The sequence below is a fragment of the Empidonax traillii genome, unplaced genomic scaffold (assembly GCF_003031625.1).
Source record: "Empidonax traillii isolate 1590-97213 ecotype Southwest subspecies unplaced genomic scaffold, ASM303162v1 scaffold28:size2823434, whole genome shotgun sequence".
Lineage (NCBI taxonomy): Eukaryota > Metazoa > Chordata > Aves > Passeriformes > Tyrannidae > Empidonax > Empidonax traillii.
Window position 1 is genome coordinate 1,124,404 of NW_020955221.1, and position 23,259 is coordinate 1,147,662.

Here is a 23,259-nt window from a genome sequence, read left to right on the forward strand (position 1 = left end):
GTTTCAAAGTTGTGTGATTACTGTATCCATCTCTTACGGAAAAAAGATACTTCCCATAAAGCAGGTGACCTCAAAAACATACTCAAACCAATCTGATTCACAAAACTTACATGGTACATATATGATTGCTAAACTTCTTAATTAAAGGAATTAATCAATGGAGGATTTTTGTATGACATTCCATTTGAATAATACATAACTCAAGACTCATTTTTATCAAGGCTACAGATAGGTACCATATTCACTGTCAGAATAGGACTAAATTGCACTCCTTATAAGATTTTTAAGTAACAGTCAAAGTAGAAATCTCTGAGAGACACTAGAAATTAGAATTAGACACGTGTATTACAAATAAAATACCACTTACCAAAATCATAACCTTCTGGAATCACACTGTGGCTGGCAACTCCCTGTTTTAAGTTAACCTACACACAATAGCGGAGTAAAATAAGTTATATTTTTATTTCCAGATAAAGCTTTAAAATATAAAGTGTTTGCAATTTATTACAGCTCTCAGATAATCCCTCCAACATACTATAAAGTTCAAAATACTTATCTATGTTTTAAACAGAATGTCTAATTTTAGTTAACAAAAATCTCTGAATACTAGTAAGATGACCACATATTATGTAAATTCTGTAACTGGCAAAAGACTTTCTTTTTTTAAACTTCCTCAGACAGGTGTTATACTTCCACCACATAAAAGCTTTTCCATGTACTATCTTAAAAACGCTTCTAGCTACAAACAGTTCTCCATAACATTAACATAAATGGAAGCAGAAGTAAATGTGAAGCATGTCCTGTGTTTCCCAGATTCAACTAGAATACTAGATAAACTATGTCATGCTTTACTTACCAATGATTCATCAAAACCACCATGGTAAAACATCTCTGATTTCACATTCCAGTAAGCAAAAAGGTTATCCAGTCTTACAAGCTGAAAATAAAACAGAATATATGTATTAATGCCTAAAAATTTTAGATTAATAATTTGGATTTCACAAAGTCTGGATGACTAAAAATATTCAGAATGTTACTTTTATTTTAGAGTTTATACATCTACATGTTTTCTTGATCTTACATTCTCTGGAATAAACTCTAACGCAGCTTGTTTTATTGACATTTCTTTCTTTAGCGCACAGTTTATACTGTACCTTGTAGAACAACTTGGCAGTTTCATCATGTAAACATGGATTCCAATTCTTATCTGAGGTCTGAAATGCAAATTATACCAAGTTACTCCAATATCTATAATTCACCAACATGTTATCATAACTGAAACAAACCATCGTCATAATTAAAGTGCATGGTAAATAATGGGACATCATCTTCTGATTTAAGGGATTTATCCATTATTTTAAGTGAATACTTTGTAAGGTTACTTCCCTCAAAAAAATACCTATGTGCACATACACGCTGCACATAAGAATCAAAGATACTGCAAAATTCTGTTTTCAGTACTGCACACTGTTTTCCTTCACACCAATATCATTTTTAGGCAGGCTCTTTGGACAGACCTAAACAAGGGACTGAATTCTTTTATAATTCTGGAAGTAATTAATTTTAGTTTGAGCCCAAAGAAAACCCTTAAATATGCTAGGAACAAGCATTCATGAGATAACCATCATTTACTTAGACATATTTTCTTTAAGATTATCATTTACTCAGCAAAACTACTGAATCAGAGCAACTCAGCACAATCAGCATATTGCTTCTACTACATAATCTTCCAAAAAAAAAAAAATTCATAGTCGCTGATGACTACTCTTAGCACTTTAAAGTGGAGCTCGCAGTTTGAAAATTGAGCTCCAATTTGAAAAAAAGATGTCATACTCTTTTTTTTGTTTTTTTTTTTTCTCCACTCTTTTTATAAAGAATTAACTTCCTTTCTTGAAGCTCAAGGCAGTTTCTGTAAAAGATTCATAGATTCTGAACAGCCCAAATCCAACAAAGTGGATTGGCAACTACAAAGTGTAGCAGGTAGAAGAATTTCCTCCTGAAGATCTACTGTAATGATAGCACTTTATCTTTAATGGCACCCTTTCCACAATATTTACGTCGAATTTCATAAATCAAGCCGTTACCATTGTGCATTGCTGATGATTACAGGTATACTTTCATTAGACAGCATGTTACCAGAAAGCACAACACACAAAAACATAACCTACTGATATATATCAACATGCTTTTTAGATAAACAATGAAAAATAAAATTACCTGCAAACTTAGATTCTGAAGTGAAATCCCAAATGACAAGGGATTATTCCGATTTGTGATCTAATGGAGCAGGGGAAAGATACAAAAACAGGATTATTTCATAGTCTATAATACACAGTTGACTAATGATTTAAACATTTTTAAGTGTTTGAGCTTTTTATCAGTTTTTCTTTTTCTTTTTTTGATATATGAGAATTCCACAACTTTACTAGGATTCTCTCAACATGGAAAACAACTAGGAGAAAAGAAATCAGACAGGTTCCTAATTTCATGTTACACTGCACAACCCTTTATGCTAAGATATACACAAGTACTTACATCATCTTCATAGCGAATATGGATGCTGGAAATTTTCAGCTGAAGATTTTTGATGACCTGAGTAACTAGTTTTTCCACAAAAGTATCTTGTTTCTCCTCTTTTACTTTATCTAAGTTAAAGGAAAATAATTTGATATTTACATTATTTTTAAAACTAGACAAAAATATAATAAAGTTTGCATGATAAATGTCTGAATTTTCTATTCCATTGTACTCTAATTGTATAAAAACATGTTCACTCAGTAAAATCTGAAACATTTATATCCTCAGACTAAAAGGTTTCACAGCTTTATTACCTGCTGCATGAAGAATCAGGTATTTCAAAAGTATGACTTGCACCCACTGATACTCAAGGTGGCCAATAAAAATTTCTTAAAAGTATCAAAACTCAAATTTAAAGAGTAGATGTATCAAAAAACAATATAAACAAACCATTTAAAAGGCTGTAATTGTAACAATTTTTGCTACTGGAAACAAAGTTAAATTGTTTCTTATGAAAGAAAAGGAAACAAAATGTCAGGCAACATATGACACATAAGCAGTATTTCAAAAGCCTAACTTAGACCTTGTCAATGCTTGAACCGTTTTATTTTCAGGATGCCAGTTCTGCAGTTACAGCTAAATTGTAACTAATGGGTTTTTAAGTATCCACGGAGAAACACAGAACACTTTGACAAAGTTTGCCTCTCTCTGGATTAAAATAAATAAAGAAATAGCATCACTTTCTTAATTTTTCCGACTCTTACCTTGGTCAGCTACCTTCTGCTTTGCTTCCTCTATCCTTTGTAATTCCCTTTGTCTTGCTTCCAAGAACTGCCTGGCTTCTTTTTCAGCATCATATTTTATACCTAAATGCACAATGTAAAAAGGCACGATACCAAAAAAATCTGACACATTTCCTGAAGATTGTGTTTCAAAAGCAGTCATTTTTATATTTTCATAACAATTACATAACAGCACAAAATTAGGTGATGAAATGCAAATTAATTAAAGGTATCCATTCCATTATCTAATTGGATTTGCTAGGAGCATCTAGCAGGAATAAAGCTCACTCAAACATCATCAACTTATTCCAGATACTTATGAAATCCCAGTAATCCATATCCACTTGTTTCTCTATGTTAACTTACTGGCTGTGGGCACAATAAGCAAATAAACTCCATCAAGAACCGCTTCAACAGGTTGAGTATATAGGTTTTGCCACGGAATCTGTAGGTTAAGTTGACCTAAAAACACAGAAGAAAAAGGTTGAGGTATAGAGTTAAATAGTTGACTGGGAAAAAAATCAGAAATATAATTAACATTAAACACAAAATCTTTGAACAATTATTATACTAGAAAGATAAAGAAACAGTGCACCTGAAGCAAATGTCCTTCAGGTTGTATTGTTTTTTACACAACACACAAATAAACATGAGGCGAATTTTTCCATGAGCAGAATTATCAAGTCTCTAGATCCTCTTCCTAGTCATGGGAATTATATTCCCTCTTCCTAACAACAATCTCTCCCTCCTTGCAAATCCACTGCACCACCCTCAGAAACAAGAAAAGCACACGGGCAGCTCATACATCACCAGTCAGTTAAATACTATACTTCGTGAACACAAGGATCATGAGGTTACAGTGTCTCTCATTCTTCACCCAAGCACTAATTTTAACAAAATGTGAAATCAGTCAATGGGAAATACGTATTTCCAGGGTAGATTTGAAGGAAGCATAACGGCTTCAGACTTAGTTTGCTTTAAGAAACCACTAACTTTTACAAGACAATCAACTTGCAATGAGAAAGTTTTCCATTTTAGCAAAAACAAAGTCTTGCTAAGACAAGGAATGAGACCCAGTCCTGTCCAATTGCTAATTTTTGCTGCGTTTGGTTCTTTTCTCACTAACATTGAAGTGATTAAACAAGACTCCAGTATATTTTAACTTCTTCATTTCAGAAAAGGAGCCATCAAACAGGGTTTTTTTCCAGAAGAGACAAACTTCAGAGCATACAAAGTATGCAAATCAAGGAAAGTAAGGAAATTACTTGCTTAAGATGTCTGAGTCACAAGGAAATTGCAAGGAAATGCAATATGTTTAGATCCTGCATGTGTACATGGTAAAATGTAACTTACCAATATGTCCTACTTTAACTTTAAATGGCACATCCAGCTGACTCTGAAAGAAAGTGGTTCAGAAAATTTAAACTCAATTCAGCAACTTGTGATATGTTGCCATGCAGGAAAAGACATTATGATAACCTTAACAACAAATTTACCTTTCAACCACTTGAAAAAAAAAATTCAATATAAGCAAACATTAAGTTACTCATTTAGACTGTTGAGCCATGCTAGGCTAAATACATTCCCAAGAGCAAGTTTCTAGGTTCACAAGCTATAGGAAAAATTATCTTTCAGTACTGCTTTTGACCTAAGCATATTCTTTTAGCAATTGCAGATAGTTCTCTTATGTAAAAAAAAAAAAAAAAAAAAGCATATACTTTTAACTTTAATCTAAAATTAATCACATAATCCATATAAGTGTAGAGAAAATAAACCAGTAAACTTCTACTTAAAAGACAGTGTATCATAATATAACAACTAAAAAATGCCCACTAAACCCAAAACATTGTTCATGAGTAATTTTTTCAAGTTTTATTTTTATTTTCACTAGCTTACCAAGGCATTTTCTTTTATTTCCAGATTGTTCAGTGCTACAGCTCCTAAAATAAAAGAAGCCAGTAAGTAAAATCGCAATAAGCATACTAAACTTCCCAAAGTCTGAATCTCTGGGTTATAGAAGTCCAGAAAATATGGGGGCTAATGTATATGCCTTAAACATCAATCGCCAGATAGCCGTGGAGCCAATCAGGAATTCTTGGTAAGAACATATCGTGAGAAAAAACAGGAGTGAAAGGAAAAAGGGGCCATACAGAGGTAAGGCAGAACTCTTCTGGGATAAAGGTCCATGTTCTGGCTCCTGGAGACGAACACAACACAGTATAGCACAAGTGTGGGAATGAGGTCAAGAAGTGGGCATGGATTGTTGGCCAAAGGTCTATAAGTAGTGACCACCAAAGATTCCCAAAGCCCTCTGACCCATTTCCAGAAGGGTCTGGAAGAACATACTGCACATGATAACTCATTTGCATAGAAAACAAGAAACTTAACTCAAGGGTGAGGAAACCTTTATTCTAAGAAGGTAGTCCCCCAAAGCCTGGGCACATATATGCCCCAGGACTCTGGACATCCCATCAGCCACACTGGACACTGGAGCCAGGACTGGTGATCTTTCTTCCTTTCTTTCTCTTACCCTCTCTTCTAATCTCTTTTCTTTCACCCTATTCCTTATTCAAAATCTTCCACAGTGTATATATTATAAAGGACTAACTTATAACAATTTCCATGCTGTGTGTATAGTTTATTAACAAAACTTTGTAATTTTTTACAGACACTGATTTTGTTGATCCTTTTTGACCATGGGACACTACAAATCTAGGGTGCTCCCTTTCCCTTTATGGTGGGATGCCACAGTGGTCCATGACCTGCAGTCTCAGACTCTTTGCTGTGAAAGATATCCATAACCTACACTTCAAACATCCATGAAAGATGATTAAGACCAGACTGTTCATTCATGCTACAAAATAGTACCTGAGATTTTCTCATGGAGCTTGTACACCCATGAAAAAGAACCTGAGATTCTGCAAAGTAAAAATGTTGGAAATTACTGTAACATTTTTTTAAGGATCCATCTTGAAATTAAAAGTTTTCTTCTTTTCCCTCAACCATCTGCTTCCCATGCTTGTACATATCCAGCAAAATTAATGGTTAGTGAATTTTTAACTCTCAAAAATTTTACATTTGTAAGTCTTATTTATAAGCTTACCAAAAGTCACATGAAGCATTTCAGTAATATTATGTTTAAATGTCTTAGGACAAAAATTAACTTCAGTACACTGTGAATGCAGAGAATTTGAATTGCAAGATCAGTTTTAACAATATACTTCACATCAGACACTTGTCCTAACAAAGGAATACTGGAAGGGACCAGAAAACTCACAATTTAAAAAACATGCACGTAGCCTGAAGCAATGTCTTCTTCACATTCTACAAGATGAATGGAGCTTCTGAAATGGTTACTTTAAAATTAATTGTATAGTTTTAATGCATGCACATGGAACAGACACCTGATAACAGGTGAGCAGGGGCATCAGTGAGATTCAGTAAACCAGAGGCAGATTACAGGCCTGGGAAGGAATACAATTTGAGATTACAAATAAAGATTTAATTGATTTAAAAATGTTTTTCTTTTGGGATGGATGTTAGAAACAGCAAAACATAGGGGGAAACGGGAGGTCCAACTGCAAGAAATATTCTTGCAGCTATATGGTACTAATGGCATTAAACAACTGCTCAAAGTACCATCAATTTTGAGAAATTGGACCAAATTTTTAAAAATTAACACATTAGAAGAGTTGGCTTAAGCTGTTGAACAGTTCTAGAGGAACTGATCAAGTAAACCAATCCATCCATCTTGTAGCATTCACAAAATACCATGAAGTTTTTAATGTTTTTAACTTTTTCATTGCAACAATTTATACTCACTTTCCAATAGAATTCTATATATCTGACTGAATCACAAAATATGCTGAGTTGGAAGGGACCCATCAGGATTATCAAGTCCAACTCTTGGCCCTACACAAGAACATCTCCCAGAGTCACACCTTGTGCCTGAGAGTATCATCTAAATGCTTCTTGACCTTCGTCAGGCTTGGTGCTGTGACCACTTCCCTGGGGAGCCTGTTCCAGTGCCCAACCATACTTTGCGTGAAGAACATTTTTCTAATATCCAACCTAAACCTTTACTGACACAACTTCAAGCCATTCCCTTGAGTTCTGTCACTGGTCAGCACAAGTAGGAGATCAGTGCCTGCCCCTCCTCTGCTCCTCATGAGGAAGCTGTAACTGCAATGAGGTTTCCCCTCAGTCTCCTCTTCTCCATGCTGAACATACCAAGCGCCCTCAGCCGCCCCTCATACAACTTCCCCTCAAGGCCCTTCACCATCTTCATTTCCCTCCTTTGGACACTCTCTAAGAGGTTAATATCTTTCTTATATTGTGGTGCCCAAAACTGCACACAGTATTCAAGGTGAGGCCACCCCAGTACAGAGCAGAGCAGGACAATTCCCTTCCCCTTGACCAACTGGCGATGCTTTGCCTGATGTCCCCCAGGACACGGTTGGCCCTCCTGGCTGCCAGGGCACTGCTGACTCATATTCAGCTTGCCTTCGACCAGGACCCCCAGATCCCTTTCCATGGCACTGTTTTCCAGCATCTCATTCCCCAGTCTGTACGAACATCCAAGGTTGCCCCATCCCAGGTGCAGAATTTGGCACATTCCTTTGTTGAACTTCATCTGATTGGTGATTGCTCAGTCCTCTAATTTGTTGAGATCTCTCTGCAGGGCCTCCCTGCCTTCAAGGCAATAAACGGTTCCTCCCACTTTTGTGTCATCTGCAGACTTGCTTAGCATCCATTTAAGTCCTGCATTCAATCATTTATGAAGATGTTGAAGAGCACAGGGCCCAAGATGGAGCCCTGTGGAACCCCACTAGTAACAGGTCACCAGTCTGATGTTACCCCATTCACTGTTACCTTCTGTGCTTGACCCATGAGCGAATTGCTCACTCACTGCAGGATGTGCTTACCCAGCTGTGTGCTGGACAGTTCGTCCAGCAGGATCTGGTGAGAGTGTTCAAAGGTTTACTGAAATCCAAAAAGATTACATCAACTGGCTTCCATTGATCAACTAAGTGAGTTATATAAAAGGAAATCAGGTTGGATAAGCAGGACTCTCATGAAGCCATGCTGGCTGTGACCAATGACCAATGCTGATATCAGCCTCTCCAGAGAAATACTACATGCAGAAGGATATTTTGTGGTATCTGGTGGCTCTGCTTTTAAGCCTTACAATATATACATCATATATACAGGAAGAACAGAAGAGAGAAAAAAATACACAGGCAAAGACAGCATTCCCAACTATAACTACTTTAGCAACTATAACTACATAGTTTTTGTAGGTAATAAGGTTATAGTTTTATACACCACCAGGTTCAATTCTACTCTAAACTTATTCCCTGATAAAGCTTACTCTGCAGAGACTATTTTAACACTAAGAAAATCCTATTTGCTTCTCCAAGAGATTACTAATTGTAATTATATTCATAGCAAGTAAACCTAATGGTATCCAGAGCAAAGGTTCAGGTTTGTAACCAAGTTACCAGGCACAACATGCAATTTCTGCATGTCAGTTGAGTCATGTTAAAACCATTGACATGGAAACTATAAGACTACACAACACATGAAGCAATTTAACTGGGTTGAGTTTCTTCACTGATTGCTAAGTCAACATGCTGTCTCATTTATGAAGGGTCTGACATATGCCACATTTCATCTGAGGCACAGTTACTTGAGTTAAAATAATTTGGAGGCCCTGATGCTTCCAAAACCAAAGTACTGCAAAGTAAGGATTATCTTAAGCAATTTACAAACAATACTTTGTGATGGGAGAACTATTTCTCATTTTACCTGAGCACATCATAATGGCAGAGAATAAAAATTATATCAGTAACGTTTCAAACACAAAGACTTTGACAATTCTACATCAAATGCTGAGATTTGGAAGTGCGGTACATAATTCTTCACTGGTTTTCCTATAGTTATCATTTTACGGTTAAAAAGTTAAAGATTTTAATTAAAATCATTAGAAGAGATAGTTATTAGTAAAAGTCAAAATATTTCACTTTTAGTACAAAATTATTGAAACACATTTATTAAAATATAACTGTTTACAGACAAAAAGCTTGATTAAGGGTCTGACCACAGTGAATGGATTATCAAAGCACACAAAAAACTAAAAAAAGAGGCACTATGTTTTGTGTATTTATGCAATCTTTCTTTTTCCCACACTTGAGAGAGAACAAACGAAAGAGATTGACTAAACATTCCTGCAAGTAAACAGGAATTATTTCCAAAGCCACCACACCTTGGAAAGCTTGTACCAATTCTAACACTCAAAATTCGAAATGCAGCTACTGACCAGGTCAGTATTCTCTTCCATTGCCAAAATTTAGTCTTTATCACACTCAGTCATTTTCACTTGCAACAAAACATAGATCTGAGTGCAACTGCACTGAATCCTGACTTTTCTGTTCGGGGTGGGAGGCAAAAAACCCAAAAGCCCTCATAAACAGAAGCACAAAAAGCAGGGCGGTTTTTTACAGGACATAACACAGCTAATGAATTTTACTGTCTTGGAGCACTGACAACAGACTTTAATTGCAAGAATATCAAAATACATTATGATTCGATTGTTTTTGTTGTTGGTTGGTTGGGGTTTTTTTGGCAGGGGTGGTGTATTCCTATTGGGAGCAACTGGATGTTTCAATGACAGAAATGCATCCAATGCATGGTTAGAAATTACTCAGTTAAGTCGCCTTGAAAACTGTATATACAAATAGTTGGAGTAGTATAAATATCTAGGGTTAACCATGCAGGCTAGCAGCCAAAACAATAATAAAAGCCAGAACATTTATAAATACCTATAGCACAGTCTGGGATGTATTTAGGCTACATTATAAAGCAAATTCTTACATTTACTGATCTATAGACATGGTAAACAATTCAAGAAAAGCAAACAGTTTTCAAAATTCTGGAATAAATAAGTTTATAGTTTTAATTTTAGATACTCAAAATAACTTCATGAATTTGAGTGCATGAACCAATGCCTACTACCAAGACCTAGCTTGCAAGAAGTAACAGTCAGTAAACACAGTAACACTCAGTAAACCATTTCACCAAAGAGGCCTAACTGAAATTTTGTTATAGTTGTAAACTGAAGTTAAAGATGGTGAAGAAAATTAATCCACATAAAAATTCACAGATTTTACCTAATTAATCTGTGCTGTCTTATAAATAAGGGGTGGGGAGAAGGAAGGCAGATGAGAGAAAGAGAGATGAAAAATCAGAAACTGAAAATACCTCAGCTGGAATCTGATCAATACCCAATTATTCTTGTTTAAACATACCTTCTATTGTGAAACAGGTCATTAAAGGCAGCGAAAACTATTAGATACTATTCATCCCCCAAGTGAATTCAAATTATCATTATGTAAGAGGAGGGGGGGAGGTTGCATCTGCTATGTGGTTGTACTTGCTGTACCTAGACAAGGCAAGGTATGCAAAACTAGTCATCTTTTACTGTAACAATAGCTGTAACCAAATGAAAAAGTAAAAACTGTTTGTATGCTTACAAATGTGTCAATTATCTGCCTATATCATCTTAATACAGAACGGTCCTGATAAGAGACATCAGCTTTTCAAATAAAAAGTGAAGCAAAATACACTTGAGACATTACCTAGGATAAGCAGGTGTTCCAAGTCAATAGAGAATTAAGTATTTTAAAGGGCAGAACCGAGGGCCTGGCCAAGAAACTGAACGAAAAGTTATTTAGACACAGTCAAAAGAAAACAATGGCATCATGAACTTTGATGAAACTGATCTCTGTACTGTTTGGAAAACTTACTGGCACTTCCTGTCGAAGATAACTGTATGCATCTCATATTGCTCCAAGCATTTTTTCAGGTATTGAAGCATACCTTTACTAGGTCTAGAGCATTCAAAAATATCTAACTTACCTAAATACTTATCTAACCTTTTATCTAAGCCAAGTACTTGCACCCTTATTGACACAGCTCATTGAAACTACCTTTCTAAGTGAAGGCCATGACAAGAAGAGGCTTAAAGCACAGTCCTTCCCACCAGCCATTGCCTTCTGTGATGGTTGCCTGACACAGTAGCCTTTTACCCTTCTTCACACTAATGGAGTTCTTCAGGAATATGATTTCCTTCCCTGTTATGTTCTTTTCTGAGTCTTGGCCCTTCCAATACTGACCTTATATGTTCAAATTACCTTTGTTTTCACTTGCATAGGTTGTCCTTCCTCCTCCTTTCTGCACTGCCTTTTATATTTCAGGTCATTATTTTTCTTGCAACTCTCTCAGTCATAAGTGTTTCCACATATCACATCTTGCTTTAGTATTGAGACAATCCACATATTTACCTTTCAATCTGAGAGATTTTTTAACAAGAAAAAAACAATTAAAACATTTCAGTAGTAATTTCTCTGTTAATATATTTTTTGAGCAGCATCATGACACAGTTTTACTACACAGATTGAATCTGAATAGCTTTAAGAATGAATTCTCTCATTTATGAAAAGACAAAGTTAATGTTAAGCATGCTCATTAAAAACTCATTAATTAAGCTCTCAAATTTACAGAAGCTGAGGGCTCTGTAAAATTAGGTGTTATACATATATTAAGAGTCTATCAACAGGTTACCAGTCTTAATTCAAACAGGCCAGCTATAAAATACCACAAGACCACAGCTTGCTACAGCATTTAAAAAATAAAAAACAAACCTCCCTTGGGTATTAAATCATTCAGAGGCCAAAAAATACATTCTTTTTAAAATGTAAGATACAGATATATAGCACTTGTGCAGTGCTGTAGCACTCAAAAAGCAGTGGCCATTTGTTAGAAGAGGAAAAAAAAACCAAACAAACAAACAAACAAAACCCTAAACACACAACTTGCCTTTTTTTTTGAATCACTACTAGAATATTTAATGGATTTAAGACAATTTAATTTCAATACTAACTGACTTATGTAAATTTTAGTAGTTTTATCATGACACACAAAGACAAACACTGCATGAAAACACATAGCTGTAATGGAAATGCTTTCAGAGCGTGCAGGCAAGCATGAAAAACTATTAAGTTTACATAAAATATGAAGACAAAAAATAGTATTATAAAAAAAAAACCCAAACCTTAGTTCCAGAATTTTAGTAATTAGCCAGCCAAAAAAATTATCAGTAGACTTCAGATACACTGCGAGTGTTGAGATCTGCTAATCAGTGATGCACTTCATATAAAAACAGTACTCTATTGCTATTACTGCTAATAGTTACTGCCTTTTGGCTAGTAGAATGCAATTTCTAGGTCCTTTGAGATATTTGAAATGAAAGAAATATTGCAGAAGCACAGGCCATTAAACACAGTTTAAACTGCAAAAAAGCATAATGCAGTAGACCAGGAAAAAAATAAACTCAAGTGATGTTTCACCAATGCTACACAGTAGTTCTGAGCCTCTTAGAGGAAGACACAGATAGTTTCATATATACATTTTCATAATAAGCAAGTAAACAGGCCATGTAGACAAAAAAAAAAAAAAGTTTTGCTGTAGTACATAAGTACTGTACTGAGAAATGAGAAATTTAATTTAAATTAAAAAATACTAAAGCCTCTAAAAATAAGAACTACTGGAAAAGGAAATAATAAAATAAAAATCAAGTTACACGAAAACCCACAGCTGAATATCAAAACTCCAAAATAAAATTTATTGAGATTTAATTAAAAAAAAATAAGCGAGACAGTTAATGTGCATCTAATCTCACAAGAGTTGCCTCACAGAGGCATAAGCTGCCATGACTAACCACCACCAATCTACAGAGCCAGAAAAATAAGCTTTTCCCTTTTTGTAATGTATAAATATTGCCCAAAACATTTACACGATGTTCCATATTTTACATTGAATATTCTGCCTACCTTCCCTCAACTGAAAGAAACTATGACAAGTTCAGAACTTAAGTGCACAAATCAAACAATTAGTATGACATAGTTTTGCTGAAAGAGACAGTAACTCAAGTCTTTCAAATAAGACTCACCTAATAGTGATCAATATGCTATATTGAGCCTTACTACCTTCTCTCCAGCACTTACATGTCGTGTTGCAGTGTTAAGACTGAACTTTACAAAGATGCTACAAATGCCTTGACTAAATGAAAGAAAATTACTGCATATAGGAAACTAACTAAGGATGCCATTTCCGAAAACAGAAGCATGACAGCAAAAACGTCCATGATGCAAAAAGCTCCATGAGAAGCTTACAAAATCTGAGTAATGTATATGAGTACCTAAGAATGGAATTGCACGTAGGGAATACCTCGAGGGTGCTTCATACCTACAGATTGTCCATACCTACAGATTGTTCATACCTACAGATTGTTCATACCTACAGATGTAGGAACGTACCCGTAAAAAAACCCTGAACCTCTGTGTTTCCTTTTGCTAATGCTGCAGATACCTGGAATGCACACTGGAAATCGAGCCATAAGTGGTCGCTGCGTCGCTGCACACGTATCTGCTAATTGTCTGTGTCTGGCACACTTTGATACTGGTTTTTTGTACCTAGTAAAGGGACCTCAAGAAAGTACATTCAAACAGAACACTCTCCTGCCTTACCTTCACAACTGGTATATTACTTTAATATGTACAGAGCACTGCCTACTTCGCCTAGTACAGCTGGTCATCGCCTCTGCAAACACCCAAGGCAGTCTCTACTCCTTGGGTTTTAAGGCTAAAAGGGACAAATATTCTAGACCTACAGAAGGTAGCACCAAGAAGAGACGGGATGTCTGCCGTTCGCAGAGAGGCCACCGCCGCGAGCACGACCCTGTCACTCAAACGCCATCCAAACCCCTGGTGTTTATTCTCAGTTTATTTCCGGGCGGGGGAACAGCCCGTACGCCAGTTTCACATTCCCGCAGAGCCGGGTCAGGCTCCCGGCTCCAAGCTGCCCGCCCAGTCCTCCCAAACGTTCCGCGACCGGCAGCAGCACGGCGGGCAGCCACGGCCCGTGTACACCCTCAGAGAGCAGGGGCTGTCCATGACTCCCCAGCACTTAGACCGGATTTTTCTGTACCCCCCACCAGCTGTTTGCCCACAGCTGCTCCCGCGCCCCCCATGAACACCGCCTCCGCCCTGCCCGCCCCCACGGCTATTTTTAAGCGGCAGGCAGGTGGAGTGGCGGCTACGCTATCGGGCAGGCGGTCCGGCACGGCTCGGCAGGCCCGGCCCGGCCCGGTCCGGCTCGGCACCGCCCGGGGACACCGCCCCAGCCTCTCCCTCCTGCGGGCGGCAGGGCGAGCCCGGACGGGCAGGAAGGGACGCGGCGGCGGGCAGGGAAGGCGGGCAGGCCCGTACCTCCCCAGATGCCCAGCTTCAGCTGGGAGCTGTCCAGGTTCACCACGTAGTCGCCGAGGAAACGGTTCAGGACGTCCACGACCAGCGACTCAAACACCATCCTGCCCGCGCCGCCGCCCCGGCGGCAGCGGCAGCAGCAGCAGCAGCGCCGCCACCCCCTCTCCTGCCGCTGTCTCTGCCCGCCGCTCGCCCCGCCCCGGGGCCCAGGGCCGGCCCCGCCCCGCCACCTCCCCCTCGCCGGGCCGGAAGGGGCGCGGCCTGGCTCAGCCGACGGGAGCCGGTGGGGGTCGCGGCGCTCGGCACGCCTCGGGGCGTTGTTCTCTGTGTCCTCTCCGTACGCACAGAGATTGTGAGGGGAAGTGCAGGGGTTTCGCGCTAGCTGCTCGTTTGCTTGCAAGGTGTGAGTTAACACAGAATCTGTCGGGTTGGAAGGGACCATCAGAGAAGGCATCTGGTCCAACCTCCCTGCTCAAGCAGAGCCGTCCTACAGCACGTGGCACAGCACTGCGACCAGGCGGTTCTTAAATATCTCTAGTGAGGGAGACTCAGCAACCTGTCTGGACAATCTGTTCCAGTGCACAGTCACCTGCACAGTAAGGAAGTTCTTCCTTCCATTCAGGTGGAAATTCTGTGTGTCAGTTTCTGCCTGTGGCCTCTTGTCCTATTTCTCAGCTCCACTGAGAAGAGCCTGGCTCCGTCCTCTGGCATCCTCCCTTGAGATACTTATAGACACTGGTGAGGACCTCTCTCAGTCATCTCTTCTCCAGGCTGAACAGGCCTGGCTCCCTCAGCCTTTCTTCATAAGAGAGTTGCTCCAGTCAGTCATCTTTTTGTCTTTGGCTGGACCCCTTAGTTTGTCCAAGGGATTTAAATGTGAGATAGCTATAAAGGTTTTTTGGATATTTTTCCTCCCCCAGGCTAGGCAAGTGTAGAAATTACTGCATCTCTGAGCTGTTCAAAAATGGCTGAACTATTACTGGCATAATGGCTAAAGCAAGTTGAATTGAATTTCTGTCTCCAAAGAGCTTGACTCTCAGGCTCTTTTCTGGCTTGGGGAATGCTTAATCATGCTGAATACCTGGGCCATATTTGCCCTGAGTGATTGTACTGAGGCCCTCTGTGCTCAGACCCAGCACCAGGGACTTTCACTGCTGGGACTGAAGGCCCTTCACAGCAGACGGCTCCAGCTTGACTCCCTATACAGCTCATACTCACACAGTCAGATCGGGTTTCCTTAGGGATTTGATCCCAGGTGTCCCATAGCAGAGCCTCAGATGTCCCGTTCCACAAAGCAATTTATTCCCTGCGCAGTAACCCAGAAACAGCTTGAGCTGAGTGCCTCTGAGAAGAGACCCCCAACCAAGGAACCCCTGGGCTTTTATACCCTCACAGTCCAAGCTGCACAAGTCTTGCTTGTCCTCCTAGGTCTTCAGCTACTGCTGGGTCTCCTAGTGTCTGTCCACCTGGCTGCCAGCATTCCACTTCGTGCACTTCATTAATCAGTGTTGATGGTTCATGGCCTCTTGCCTCAGGCTCCCACCCAGAGTTCAATCTGCAGCTTGCTAACCGAGCTACCTCTACCAGATATAGCGGGTTCCTCTGCCACACTGCCACAGGGCTTTCTTTGCTGATAGCAGGAAGAATAGAATTACGCTCCAACTTGTTCCTGCAACTTCAAATATTGGGTTTGAAATTAATGTTAAGTATATTTTTTTATTTTACTTATTTATTTTTTATAGCACAGGGTATTAGATTTCCATGGCAAGTTTGAAGGGATGAAGGGCTGCCTCCCTGAGAAGAGACCAAGGGCTGCTCTGTGCTGGGGACAGCCAGTTCTATCTGCTTCAAGCTGAGCCACAACAGGGCACAGCTGAACGCCTCAACAGTGACCCAGTCACCTCTTAAGAACCTGTTTCAAAAAGGGTAGAGCTGCAGAGCTGCTGTGAAAGAAGTGAGAAAAACATGGGAGAAGTGGCACAAGATTCTCCTGCAGCCTAAGACCATGCTGGAGCAGGATGTTTCTCTGCAGCCTGTGGATGACCACAGTGGAACAGATGCCTACCTGCAGCTTGAGGAGGACCCCACATCAGATGACTGTACCCTTAAGGAAGCTACAGCCTGTGGAATGCCCACACAGGAGCAGCTTTTTTGTCATAACCTGTGGCCCATGGGTGACCTACACTGGAGCGCTGAATATTTTTATCCTTGTTTCTTCCATGTGGCAGACAGTGCTTTCAAAATGTCTTTGACTCAAAGAAGCATGAAGTACAGTAAAGAAAGCAGAATGAACTATGAGCCTCATTAGTATGTCCCCCAAAACCAAAATTATATCAATCTTACCAGTCTGTCAAAATTTTTGAACTATTTCTTGGAGTATTTGAGAATATAACTGCAGCAAAACCACACATTGCCTTATTTCTAAATCTTTCAGAGACATGAGGTTTTTAATTTCCCTCAGAATCAGCCAAATCATGGTGAAATCTTTGCTCTACTTATACAAATTTTTCCTTGGGACAAGGTGAAATAAAACTCCTTCACTTATACATGCAACAATGTAGTAACTGCTCAAAAGTGTAGTAATACTAATAAGTCCATAGTACTGAGCCTGAACTACTTAAATATTTTGAAATCCAAAGACAAAACCACTCCAGAATTTTCCATCTGTTCTTGCTATGCAATAAAAAGTTCAAGGTCTTCTTATCAGTAAAACAGAAAAAGCTAAACTTGGAAGACAGTTCTTGTAGTTCAAGGTACAAAGTAGAGAGTAATTATATTCTTCCTGCCATTGTCAAAGAAATTCATTCACTAGTTTGGCAAAAGAGAAATCTTAGCAGTCCAGTAGCCACCTGAACACTTTCAACTGAGAAGTCCCTGATCTTCAAATTTTATTCAGAACTGAAGTCTAACATATCAGTCAGTAGACAAAAGAGGTCTCTCTGGCATATTGACAGATCTTCTAATTGTTTAAAAGAATTTATGAAGTACTATACTTAACATATAAATACTTTTTTTTATACTTCATATCAATAAATATAATTTACACCAGATTTATGAATTTACATTTCATTTTAAATTTGGTAAGTCACTCATAAGCACTGAAAAACAACATGACATAGAAAGAAAAACAGAATTGGAGATACTATGTTTGCATGTGCAAAGTAATACACATTTGTCATGCCATCTGGAAGTACTGTTGCAGGATAAATTTGATGTGTGACACTGAGCATATTTTGTTATGTGTCCTTGCCTTTTTCTCATAAAAATACTTGTCAGGAAACACATGGCATTACAAATAAAGCCTGGATTTCAGTCAAAACTAATTGACTTGTCTGAGGAATTATTGTTGATGGAAAGATATAATCTTGATAAAAGATTAAATCTTTTTTAAAAGATTACATGTCTTCCTTTTAAGTAGAATGTAAGTAAAGTAGATTATGTATGTTTCTAGTAGGCCCAGTTCTGATTTATTTTGGACCAAGGTATTAGGATGGAACTGCATATATTTCTTGCTGTTAAATAGGGGTTTATAAGCTATACACATGTAACATGTCATTTGTATTGATAGTGCTGTGAAAAGTAGATAAATGCACAGTTGAAGGTATGTTACATGCCTAGCTACGTTGCAAATATTTGCTTATATCCTTGCATTATAGGATCTTGTGTTGGTTTTAAGATCGTATAGACTTGTTGACATTAAAATGTCTTTTCTTTCTCTGATTCTTTATGCCTACTATGTTGAAAAAGTTTAAAACCATTTTTTTTGTTTAAACAAGTTATTGTATTGAAATGGCTTCAATTTTCTTTACCCACCTCTCTGGGGAAAAAAAAAAAAAAAAAAGATAGTCTAGTTCACGTTGTCACATGAAAAAGGGAGATTTTCTCAAACCCTTAATATTTGATTAGTCTATCAGTGCCCTCGAAGGACTCAACAGTTTACAGAATGGCAATCTTTATTAATATAGTTGGGACAGGTTAAGGATTGCCAGTGAGAGTATCTGACTGGAAAACCATATTCAAAGCAATATACTAATTCAGAGCAATATACTAACAAGTTCTAATCCCTAACAAAAGCTAGTTCAAGGTAATAATTCAGTGTGCATAGAGTACAGTTTTTACCCAGTAGCCTTCCCTATGGGGGAAGAGACAGGTTCAGTCTGTCAGCTTATCCCAGAAGTTATGATGGAGTCTTCCCTAACTTATTCCCATTCTTAACTGACTTTTTTTCTCACAAGATTGCAGGAGGCAGAGTGAATGAGGATATAGCTAGTAATGTGAAGGACGCTCAGCGTGGGAGACCTGTCTTTGTTAAGTGATGGAGACGGCACCATCTGGTGGCTTCACACTTGTTTCTGAGCATAGTATTGGATTGAGGGGCTTATGCATTTTATGAAGTTTACAACAAATTCAACAAATAATTACAGTTGAGGTTAATAATTTGAAGTTATTTTATGTCCCTTTTAAAATTAAATGAACAGGTAAAGTATAAATTCTCACAACACAAAGATAGTTGCATTTAGAGTTGGCTTTGAATAGTTGCAGTGGAATTGGCCTTTGGAAAGCACTCTTGTCAGCACAGCAGTCATTTAGCAATGAATGGATGTATTCTATGTGAGATTAGAGCAAGACTATGCAGTCTTCCTGTGTTATTATTCTCAGGTGCCATAGATAAAAGGCCAAGAAGAGAAGACAGAACTTACTACAAAGACATTCTTGCAGGTTTTGCCATTGTCTACAGGGTAAGGAAGACACTGTAGATACTAAAAACGATTCCTGGAAGTCCTAAGGATTAATGTGTCCCCTTTTAAAAAGTTATTGATAGTGTACTCTGTGGAATATTGTTTGGATGTGAGCCATGACTACCGCTGCTGAAATGGAGTGTCAGCTTAGCCATTTCTGTTCAGTTGAGAAAGGCTTCCTCGCTTTTCTGCACTGTTACTCACTCTGTAGTTCTGTCTGAAGACACTTGGACTCTATGGCTCAAATGGCAAATCTGAATCCAGTAGCTCCCCTGTATGAATTTTTTCATAGGAAACAAGTTTATGGGCACTTGTACTTCAGTTACAGGAGTAATGGACCACTGCAGTTAAAATCCATGTGACACTATATAAAATGTATATAACACTAGAGCTCAAATAATTTTAAAACCTCTAGCCAAGCTAGTCTAATTTAAGTCCATGGTTACTTTCATCACCATGTGAGAAAAGGACTAGAGTGAAAACTTATGTAAAAGCTGCTGACAACTTGTGGCAGGTAACAGTAATGAAGTCATCACTGATGAGGAATAGAAGACCTGTGTGGGCAATATAGGAGGAAACATGGAAAAGCAGACACCTACTCACCTTCAAAGCATAAATTTTGCATGTACATATTGTTTGAGCATTGCCTCTTACCACTTGGTACTATAGCCAAAACGACTTGCCCACTACAAAGCAATATCTGATGTTAGCCACTTTAATTGTCCTTTGACTTTATATACAGTGAATTTTCTGTCTGATTATGGTAAGTCATTATGTATTGTTAGCATGATTTTCCTCTTGATTTGTACCTTGAAACATTTTAGTTATCACAGTGAAAACTCAGAATGATGACTTTTTTTTCCTTATGAAATGATGAATGTAAAGTTTGTAACACTGTTTAGATAATTCTAAAGTTCTTTCTAATATTGTGTAGTTCTGATTATAGCATGATTGTGTGAAAAATATGTGTACTGTTTTCTTGATCGGTAGTAACAGTAGATTCATCGACACTTTTTACATCTGAATCACTTCTTTCAAGTTTTCATATATTGAACAATGATTATATTTGTAATTTTATGTCTCTTACTCTCTTTTCTGAGATTTTGCCAATATTCATCACATGGCCAGCTAGGGCCCTTCTTGTAAGAGAATTTGTCAAGAACTGTCAGACTGTCAAAATAGTGGAAAATGTTATTATCTGTTTATTCTCTGTTTTAAGTTTTTAAAGAGCTCTGATTAAACTTTTCAAAGAGATCTGGTTAAACTGTTCACAGAACAGGCTAATGATTCTCAACAGACATTTCTAGGTTTCTCCCTGATACTATGATGTAGAATCCTGTCTAGCTATTTCTTCACTTATTTTTCCTCGTACTGAATTGAAACTATTTATCTACAGAACCCTGAAACAAATTATTTTTTTTTCAGTGAGAATGAAATATCTGTTACGAGGACCAGAACTTAAATAATGGTCATCTGATTGTGAAGTTTTAGATAACTTACCCTTTTCAACTGTATCTTTTTGTTTGAGTAGTTTTGCTTAGCATGAGTAGCTAAAGTTGCTGAAGCCTTAGACCACACGCTGCAAACTCCCACTTAACTTGAACTATTGTTTAGATATGCTGAGGCCAATGCAAACTGGAAAATAACCATGACTTTCAATGGAAGTAACCCATGCAGATAAGAAACATGATCCCCCAGGAGACAGAGAAAAAGGAACAAATAAGACCCCAGACCAAAAATCACCATTAGACCAAAAGTTGTGTGAAAAATGCATAAAGTGCATAGGTTGTAAGAGTATAAGGGCCCAGGGATATCTTTGTTCTGGGTTCCTTACCAGAGGCACACAACTGTTTCTACTGCTCTACCACTCAAAAACTCTGCTACATTTCCTACCTAGGGTAGAGAAACTTCTTTGACATCTCTTCTGAGTTTCACTTCCACTGGACGATCCTCTATAGTAGAAAGAATAAGTCTTAAAAATGCCTAAGATTTAGATTGTCATAGGTACCTGAAGTTGCTCAAGTACAATTTTTGAGTCTTAATCTGCATGCCTTAATGCCTGTTGAAGTCCTCCTTCTCAAGACATGGCAAAAAGCTGGCCATACATTAGCAGAGAAGAGTAGCAGTAAGGAAGGGATGCATAGGAATTGAAGTACTAGGGCAGGTACTTAAGTGTACATTGGGGTTTTACCATATAAGTAAGCTGGCTGAAGGTAGGCAGCTCGCTCTAGGCAGCAAGCTCTGCCATTCTTCAGAGCCTTCCCAGTGAAATACATTTAAACCTCTTCTACATTAGGGAATTTCTTGCGTTGCAATGGGGAATTCATAGAGTTTTAAAGGCTCAGAAAAGTGGATAAGAATAATTTTGTCTCCTTAGGAAGCGATGTTTGAAAAGTGACCCATACTGATGGACCCCAGCACCTGCAAAAGCATTTTTCCAGAGGAATTAACTCAGTAGTTCCCTGAGCAGCCTGAAATCTGCTCTCCTCATGTCCAGAGTTCAGATTTTGTCGGCACTTTTCTTCCTGTCAACAGAGATTTTAAACTCAATCACTTCATGGTCACTGTGGCCAAGACAGCCACCAGTCTCCACTTCGCTCAAGAGATCTGCTCTGTGGACAAGCAGCAGATCAAGGAGGGCATCTTTACAAGTAGGTTCCCTTAGGACCTATTCCATAAAGTTGTCATCCATGTGTTTTAGGAATTTTCTGTTGTGGGTTGTACCAGCAGTGTGATGGTCCCAGTTAATTTTTGGCAAGTTGAAGTCCCCTTTAAGGACAAGGGCAGTTGACATGGAAGTCTCCCTTAGTTCCTCAACAAATAATTCACTGGCATAAGTGTTCTGGCTGGGTCTATAGCAGACTGCCGCAATGACATCCACATTATTTGTTTGCCCCTTGATTCTTACCCAGAGGCTTCAACTGTACCATTGTCAACTGTGAGCTCCATACATTCTACCCTTTCCATTACATACAGTGCCACCTCCCTCCTTTTCTGCCTCACCTATCCCTCCTGAAGGGCCTGTAACCATCCAACGGGGCACTCCAATCACAGGACTCATCCCACCATAGAAATTATTTATTGAAAATAATGTTTTCCAACTAAGCAGGGTAGGCTTCAAGTGGTCACCATGCTAAAGAAAATTATATGTTCGTAAATTCTGGTATGGTATTGTGCATGCATTTTGGATCACCAAACCATTAGCTTGGCTGTATGTCCAGGCAAATTAACCTCTTTCCTAGAAATGAGGGTCCTACTCCATTTGCAGGAGTAGCTTATTTGTAAGCTTGCAAGCCCTTGTGCCATTGTTTTGAACTCACATCTTCTGTTGTTTTGAACCTCAGAATTTAGGGCCTCGTGTCCCTTTTCAAACCTCTGTTGAATTCTTGTTGATCTAGGCTTTGGAAGTTTGTCTATAATTCTCCAGATTTCCCCTTACACTTCTCCTAGTACTGCATTAAGGTTGACCTTCAGTGTCCAAAAGCATAATGTGCTTTAAGTGTCAAAAGGGCTTAAGCCCAAAATGTACTTTACTTTTTGTATTTTACTTTTTTGTTGTAGTTGCTGAATCATTTAGTTTTCCTACAAATTTAAAATTTCTATAGGTGTCAGTAAGACTGTACACATGTATCATAAATGGCATTATGTAATTGTGACGGTTTGGACTTGGCTCCCTGCCAAATGCCTGAAAGCTAGGACAGCAGCCTCCTTCCCTCTTTCTTTCTTCCCTTAGGTTAAAGGAGAAAGAAACTATAAAAATTAAAGAACCCACAATTAAGCTGCTTATATAAAAATATATTTATATTTACGCAAATTACAGTTATATACAGTTAAGATGCTATATACACAGAAAAAGGGGGTCCACCCCCCGCAGGGATAGGGAAAGGGAAAAAGGGG

General features: G+C 38.4%; 1 protein-coding gene across 8 annotated transcripts in view; it reads right to left on the reverse strand.

Moving 5' to 3' along the window:
- Positions 1–14,777, reverse strand: part of VPS13A (vacuolar protein sorting 13 homolog A) — a 101,083-nt gene extending 86,306 nt beyond the window's left edge. For all 8 annotated transcript variants that reach the window (XR_003574118.1, XM_027909894.1, XM_027909886.1 and 5 more), the window contains exons 1-10: positions 14,627–14,777; positions 5,196–5,239; positions 4,653–4,695; positions 3,666–3,761; positions 3,282–3,383; positions 2,536–2,645; positions 2,218–2,277; positions 1,155–1,214; positions 857–937; positions 368–425 (exon numbers count right to left, since the gene is read on the reverse strand). Coding sequence is in view for 7 of the 8 variants with exons in the window: in XM_027909894.1 (XP_027765695.1) it covers positions 368–425; positions 857–937; positions 1,155–1,214; positions 2,218–2,277; positions 2,536–2,645; positions 3,282–3,383; positions 3,666–3,761; positions 4,653–4,695; positions 5,196–5,239; positions 14,627–14,726 (754 nt within the window). In the remaining variant the exon portion in view is untranslated. The remainder of the gene's footprint in view (positions 1–367; positions 426–856; positions 938–1,154; positions 1,215–2,217; positions 2,278–2,535; positions 2,646–3,281; positions 3,384–3,665; positions 3,762–4,652; positions 4,696–5,195; positions 5,240–14,626) is intronic.
- Between the last annotated feature and the right edge of the window lie 8,482 nt (positions 14,778–23,259).